Source organism: Populus trichocarpa, chromosome 11 (assembly GCF_000002775.5).
Source record: "Populus trichocarpa isolate Nisqually-1 chromosome 11, P.trichocarpa_v4.1, whole genome shotgun sequence".
NCBI classification, from domain to species: domain Eukaryota; kingdom Viridiplantae; phylum Streptophyta; class Magnoliopsida; order Malpighiales; family Salicaceae; genus Populus; species Populus trichocarpa.
The window spans coordinates 15,308,527-15,316,647 of record NC_037295.2 but is presented as its reverse complement, the minus strand read 5'-3'; the positions used below and the strand labels follow the sequence as shown (position 1 = coordinate 15,316,647).

Sequence of the window (8,121 nt, the reverse complement as noted above, 5' to 3'; positions counted from 1 at the left end):
ACTTAATTACATCATAGTTTCCTAATTTAAGAGAAATGCATGCACTGTAACAATCTTCAACACTACACTCCAGCTCGTTTCCCTTTTGGAGTTATTTCCTTCCATTTTCAAAGATTTCATCAAAGCAGGAAAAGGGTAAGTGAATATTTGGTGGATGAATCACGAACTGACCTTTTGACTATGGAGGGCTCTAAATTTCATACATAGAAAATAAATTTATAAATGAATAATGCATTTAACTCCAAATATATATCCATTCCAAGAAAGTTTCTAATAATATAAACTCTTTTATGGTTGATGTTTCTTTTTATATATATATTAAGGAGTATTTTTAGATTAACTTATTGAATTCCTTTCCCGACAATAATTTTAAAAACACACAAGTCTGAGTGTGGTTGCAGTTGCTTTTTAAAGTGTTTTTCATTCAAAAATATATTAAAATAATATTATTTTAAAAAAAAAATTATTTTTGATATCAGCGCATCAAAATAATCTAAAAACACTAAAAAAATATTAATTTGAAGTAAATAAAAAAATAAAAAAATTTCAATTTTTTTCAAAAACATTTTTGAAACGCAAAAACAAACAGGGATAGATCTCTAGGCGGTAGCTTAATGAATTTTCTTTCTAGAGAGAGACAAACATAAATATAAATGGAAAAACTAAAAGTGATAATAATAACTCTTTCTAAACTCAAGAATGATTTTGAATTCTCTTTCATTTTTTCTCTCATTTTTTATCTATTTTTATACGAAACCAAAGAAATTCTCAGATTTATTTATCTTAGTTCTTAAGTGATTTATAATTTTTTTGAAGTTTATTCAATCATCAATGTGGATAAATATACGAGGAAAATGATTTTCAAGCCAATAAATAAATATTTTTCTCTTCTCTTTACCCTTTATATGTTTTTTTTATCGATATGTAACAAAATGTTAGAGATCATCTCATGAAACAGCTTTTATTTTAGCAATTTATCAAAAATTTATCAAGAAAATAGACATAGAATAAGAAAAAGGTAATTCTTAACTTTTTGAGAACTTTATATTAACTATTTATCAAGAACATCACATATTTGATTTGTTTTTTCCCCTAAATAAAGAAAATAATGGTTTAAAAGAATAGTGATATCAAACAAGCATTGACTCTTTAAAGCTTTTAAGTACCCTTGAGTTTAGGCGACATGGGATTGCGTATTATCAAATTCAATCCCGTAGTTAATTTTTCTTTTAAATGAAAAAAAAAAAAAGCAAGAGAGATATGTATTTCATTGCCATAAGAGGATTAGCTCAAAATTTATAACTTGAAGGCCCAAAGAATGAACAAATGCAAAGGCGATAAAAGAGATAGTCAAAGGGCCTAGAGCCCATAATTAGAGGCAAACATAGAGCCTAGTCCAAAGTTCAAAGGCAGCCCAATACAAATTCGGAGAGCAATGTTTAAAATATTATAATTGAATTTAATTATAATATTTCCTTTAGATTTAATTAATAAAAAATTTAGAAAAGATATTGAATTCATTTCATTTTTTATATTACTCTCATCACTTCCATCTTATTCTTTTAAAAGTCTCAAAAAAAGGGTAAACATGTAATTTGAAAACGTTAATTTTAACATTAATTTCTCTTCTTTAATGTATTATGTTTCTTTTAATTTACTTTTGTATCAGTTTTTAGATATTAAATTTTATTTAAATTCAATTCTTTACATTCAAAATAACTTAATGAATTTACTTTTGTATCATTAAATTTATCATGAGTAATTAATCATTTGACATGATCGGGATTTTTGTATTAATAATTGCCCAATGGAGCCATAGTTTTCAGACCCGGCTCGGTCCAAGGCCCGGTTTCAGGTTTTGACCGGGTCACCGGGTCGCTCGGATCAATTCTTTTTTTTTAAATCAAAACAACGTCGTTTTAGTAAAAAAAAAAACAAAAGTCAACTGGGTCGCCGGGTCACACCGGGTTTTTTCTTTCTCTATTTTTTTTCAACTCGGCCTGGCTCTAGCTTCGGGTTCCTAGTCGACCCGCCGGGCCGGGTTTCAAAACTATGAATGGAGCAATGTATGCCAATATATATATATATATATATATATATATATGAAATTCTCCTTGTTCATCACATATTTTCCCACACAAACAAAAGAAGGAATAAAAACAAGGCATATATGCAATAATAACAAAGAAAAATGCTGGTAAATGCATTAAGAAATCTAAGAACACAAGTGGTTATTGAAGCTATGATCGACATCCATGCTTGTGTTCTTGCTGAAAAATTAAATTCTGTGCTTCATATTTGTGAATGACAAGATTTGTTGTTGTAGAGAATAATAGGGTGGCCCACGTGGCATCCAATTAGATGCTCGGATATTAACTGCACAACATGTAAGATAGTGAAATGACAACCAGCACTGAAAGCAAAGGTTCCCTTCTTCCCTTTTCGGCTTTTATATGCACCTACCCAAACTTCCTTAACAATCTTCGAAGAATCGCAGTATTTTTTTAAAAAAATGATTTTTTTAAATTAATTATTTTAGATTTTTAGTTTTTTTTTATGTGTTAATGATAAGAATAAATTTTTAAAAATAAAAAAAATAAATATATTATTTTTAGTAAAAACACTTTAAAAAATAATTACTACTACGATACCAAATATTATCTCCATCTTTATTTCTTAAATAATTTTTTATTCTTTAATTTTATTTAGATGCTACTTTTGCTCCAAGATTGATCTACTTGTAGTAGTATTACACCATCCAATGTTGTGATATTTTGATTTACTTACTCAAACTCTAAGTTTAATTATTATTTGATGGATTCAAATAAAAAAAATAAAAAAAAATTAGATAGATCTCAAATATCCTTCAAAATAGATGCAAAAAACACCATTTAAGCTTGGGCTACCAAACCCGAGCCCAATATACAACTGGGGGCCAAGAAAAATGGGTTCAAAGTGGGGCATGCACCTCAACACCCTCATTGGATCTATTTCTCTAAAATATCATTGTGCTTTATCTCTCTATAATGTTATTGACTTTACCATTAAAGAGTCTCCACATCCATCAAATGAGACCTTTTGCAGGCATCAGTTACCGATCACCTAATTTACCAGACATTACCTGCTACTACCACAACTACCGGTCATTTGACTTACCCGGCACCACCCGCTACTACCACAGCTATCAGTCATCTTGGATTACCAGGCACCACCTGATACTATAATAATTACTGGTCGCCTGACTTGCCAGACATCACTTGCTACTAGTTACCAACCCTCTAGACTTTTCATAACAATCTATTAGATGTCTTGATTATGGAGAATGAAATAAATTACTTGAAAGAAGAGATAAGCCAATTATACAACACATCAATCTTATTTCTCAGCATTTTAGATTTTAAGACTCCTCAAAGAGTACTCTAAATCTAAAAAAAAAAAACACATCAATTTTATTTTTAACATTAATAAATCAAAATAATTTAAAAATATAATAAAATTAATTTTAAATAATAAAAAATTATAATTCAACCGCATCACTGAACATCCTGTTAATTCACAGGGGACCAGTAATGATTTGGCTATTGAGACATTGTGAAAATTTGTAGAGAGTTTGAGGGCAAAACGACCCCAAGTCGCCACCTAGTAAATAAACACAGAAATTTTTTTTATTTTTTATTTTGAGTAGCCTTTACGATATGGAAGCGTCAGATTCAGATCTGGAGTTCCAGTTCTTCACTTCCTCATTGCTTCACCGACAATCAGTCACATCAAACCTTGCTTCATTCTTTACATTTATTTTCTTAGGGTGGTGATTTTTATTTTAAAAAAATTTTAACCCTTTCAAATATACCCAATAAATTATTTTTTGTGCTGAGATTACGGTTGAATTGTGTTTTTAAAAGATTTTGAATTTATTTTTAGTTTAAAATTATTTTTATATTTTTCTAGATCGTTTTAATATATCAGTATCAAAAATAAACTTTTAAAAATAAAATAAAAAATATTATTTTAATATATTTTCAAATAAAAAAACATTTAAAAAACAATTTTTATCTCAGTTTCAAGAGTTGTTTGAAAGTGCGTTCCAAACATCATTTCATGAAAATTTAAATTTAAAAAAATATATATTTTTTTAAATTATTTTTATATGCTGATATTAGAAATAATTTTTTAAAATAAAAAAATATATTTTTAATATATTTTAAAAAAATCCAAAAAACCTCTACTCAGTCCTTGCATGTTATTTTGTTTTTTTTATAACTTCGAGTGTCTGGATCAGCTTATATGTATCATAATTAATTTTTAAATTCATTAAATACCCTAAAAGCTCATTAAACAAGTAAAACACCACAGCAACAACAACCATACATATAAAAAATCGAACTTGAATGGAAGGAATTCCTGCTAGAACCGCTGGGCAACGAAATCAAGTGCATTTTTACTTAAGCCGGTTGGATACACATCATGATGAGAGGAATCATAACAGCATCATGTTCACGTAACATGGTGAGATTTGTACACACTCTTCGAAACCATAGAATTTATGTCATAGGATTTAAGAAAGCTTTATTTATTAAAATGAAACACTCTATCTTGGAATGTGTTAATTTAATTTATTTTTTAACTTTAACAAAAAAAAAATTAAAAATATATTTGGTCAAAAATAAATTTGATTTAAAAAATCTATAACTTGTTACAGAATTGAGTAGATGTATTGCTTTAATAAAAAAAAATTAAAACTTTTAACTAAAAAAAGTTTTGAAATTTATGAATTCTAGTTTGTCATTTTTTTTATCTTCTCAAAATTTTTTGAGATAGTTTTATCGAACATATAAAATTATTTAATTTATTTTTATTTTAAGTTATTTCTAAAAAAATAATTTTTAATTATTAATCAAAATTAAAAAAATATATGTTTCTTGGTAAGCAACTCTTAATCATAAAATTAACCGGTCTTGTCTGTTTGGAAGTGTAATTATGATTGTTTTTTAAAGTGCTTTTCATGTTAAAATATATCAAAATAATATTTTTTTATTTTTTAAAAATTATTTTTGATATCAGCGTATCAAAACGATCCAAAATATATTAAAAAAATTAATTTTTAATAAAAAAAAATAAAAATAAATAACGTTTCCAAACAATCTTTCACATTTAACTTCTACCACAATTTAAATCATTGGTATATAATGGCAATTAATTATCAAATTCTTTATTACAATCTACCAAAAAAAAATATTTATTACAACACGTTTCCCAAAACACCCTTGCAAGTAACTCGCCTACTCAAGGAAATATTTGCAGGTGACATCCCATTTTCAATGAACTGAATTGGGTATACTGTCTTTTTCTTTATAGGTAAAACGATTCTTTCATCTTCTTTTTTTAATTATTATTATTATTAGTTTATTTTATACCACCAGTACTAGTTTCTCTACTGCTTGTATGCTGGCATACTTCGGTCTTTTGCATATTTAGAGAAGAGGGAGGCAGAGAAGAAGCGAGCGAGAGAGAGATTACAGCAACATCTGTGAGGAGGGTTGTCGAATTGCTTTGCAATGGCTTCAAAACTGTTGTTGATTATAGTCTCTGTCTTTGATATCATAGCATTTGGTTTGGCTGTTGCGGCTGAGCAGAGAAGAAGCACTGTAAGTAAATATATATTTATAGTCCCTTCTTCAGTTTTCTTGGTTAATCTATTATTGGTTATGTGTACCAAGTCAAGGCATTCTTTTGTTGTTTTTGTGTTTCCTGGTTTTCTTGACGGTACAAATGTGAGGTTTTGTTAAAGGGGTTTGTTTGGTTTTCAAGAAAAAAGAAGGAATGAAAGAGAAAAGTACTAAATCTTGGATATGGGGAATACATGTTTAATTGTATGGTTTCTGGGTTTGTGAGATTTAAGTGATCCTGCTAATCTGTTTTGTTTGGTAGCTGAGAAATTGTCAAGAAAATGAAGAAAGAAGGAGTCTTGATTGAGATTATGGACCTAATGAAATGAATTTTCAGTTTTTTATCTGAAAATGTTTACAACATTTGATAGAGGGACAACAACAAAGATTGAGTCTAGATGCAAAAATATTTTGACTTGATGAAGCAAAAATCTTCAACGTAGAATTGGTTCCAAAAGTATGTTAGCAATAAAATTACCAGATCTGTTGATACAAATAGCATTTTAGAATTTTAGTGATGTAAAACGCAGATTACTCCCTTTCTATGACTCTTCCAGAAATGAACCGAAGCATGAGATGGCAAGTAGAAAGAAAACTTTCCAGGCAGATTTTGTTTTCAAGATTTATTTGTAACCTGGAACATATTAGAACTTTTTCTCAAATTGGCTGTGAGTTTTTTTTTTTCCTTAAGTATTTTCCCCCCTGTTATTGATTGATACTTAGCAGCTACCATTTTCACAAGGAGAGAGAAGGATCTAGATTGATCTTTGCATTTCACCCAGTCCACAAAACTTACCTGGCAATCACATAGTTTAGTTGCTGATAGCTGTACTTTTCTTTGTTGAAGAGAGGTGGGTTGTCCTTTTCTGGGGCCCTCAATGACGGGATTGTCTGTTATTGTGATTAGAAATTGTTTATGAAAAATTGAATTTTTTTATTTTTTATTTATTAAATTAATTTTTTTTTTGTGTTTTTAAATTAATTTGATGTGATATTGATAAAAATAATTTTAAAAAATATAAAAATATTATTTTAACATATTAATAAATAAAAAATAGATTAAGAACCAACCATTACCCTACTCTCTCAAACACTCGCAATCAGATTAACCTGCAAATCATTGTAGACAACCTGGAGGCGAATATTAAAAAAATATTATATCTTGAAAGTCAATGTGTGGCTTTTTAATAGATTTTGAAACTGCGTGGAGGTGCAATTGATATGAGAACGACGCATACTCCCCAAGATGGTTGCAACATGCTTGGCAGACCTCTTATTTGTAGTTTTTACCTTCTGGCCGCTGAGCAGTCGATTTTTAGTGAGGTAACAAATCAACAATATCTTGCTTTGCAGGCCACTGTCCAACCAGATACTGAAAAAGATTACAGTTACTGCATCTATGATTCAGACATTGCAACTGGCTTTGGTGTTGGCGCTTTTTTGTTCCTCATGGCTAGCCAAGTCCTTATTATGTTTGCCAGTAAATGCTTCTGCTGTGGCAAGCCTTTGAGTCCTGGAGGTTCTAGGGCTTGGGCAGTTATCCTGTATATAACCTGCTGGTAGGTGATGCCAATCCAAAGCTGAACTATAAACCTATCCATCATTGAACATAGATGCTGCTAACCTTTATCCATTACCATGTTATATTCGAGCAAGCTAAAGTTAGCAGGTCTATTTCTTGCAATGTATCTTATGGAACCTATGTTATCTTTTTCTGAACATCCTAAATTGTCCGTACCAGGGTGTTTTTCTTCATTGCTGAGATATGCTTGCTTGCGGGTTCAGTAAGGAATGCCTACCACACCAGGTACAAGAATTTTTTCGGTGAAACCCTGGATTGCCCATCATTGAGGAAGGGAGTTTTTGGGGCAGGAGCTGCTTTTACTTTGTTCACAGCCATAGTGTCCGAGCTCTACTATATTTGCTATTCCAAGGCCAGTGACAGCTTCCAGCCATACGGTGGAGATGTTGGTGTGGGTATGGGGACCTACAAGTGAGCTTGCTTTAATGTGTGATGTGACCATCCTATACATGTGAATGCCTAGATCTCTACATCGATTTGCCTCCTCCATTGTCTGTTTTTTGGGTTGCGCTTCATGTATTAAATGTTCATAGTTGATGATAGTTTGTATCTTAGATCATATTCCTGATTTTTTTTCTTCTTTCATCATGATGTGAATTTTTTGTTTTTCCCATACCCATCAATAATAGAAGACTGCTGTTTGTGTATCTTCAGGGTGTGTAAAAAACTGATAATGTCACCCTATTGACCAAGTAACCAATCTAGATGATCTTCATTGGTGTTGCTAAGCATCCACCGGAATATTATCCTTCTCTATCTTCATTTTTTTTTTAAATCTCTGCTTGGCAATAAAACTGAGGATACCCCAAGCAGGAAAACTAACTGTTCTGAGAATATAGGAGAATAAAAAGATTAAAAAAGAAGTTTGAGATC

General features: G+C 30.0%; 1 protein-coding gene across 1 annotated transcript; it reads left to right on the top strand.

The window, feature by feature from the left end:
- Positions 1-5,420: 5,420 nt before the first annotated feature.
- LOC7462348 (uncharacterized) lies at positions 5,421-7,895 on the top strand. The gene is made up of 3 exons (XM_002317478.4): positions 5,421-5,645; positions 7,020-7,225; positions 7,408-7,895. Exons 1-3 carry the CDS (start codon positions 5,556-5,558, stop codon positions 7,661-7,663), a joined length of 552 nt encoding a protein of 183 aa, XP_002317514.2. The 5' UTR covers positions 5,421-5,555; the 3' UTR covers positions 7,664-7,895.
- The last annotated feature ends 226 nt before the right edge of the window (positions 7,896-8,121 follow it).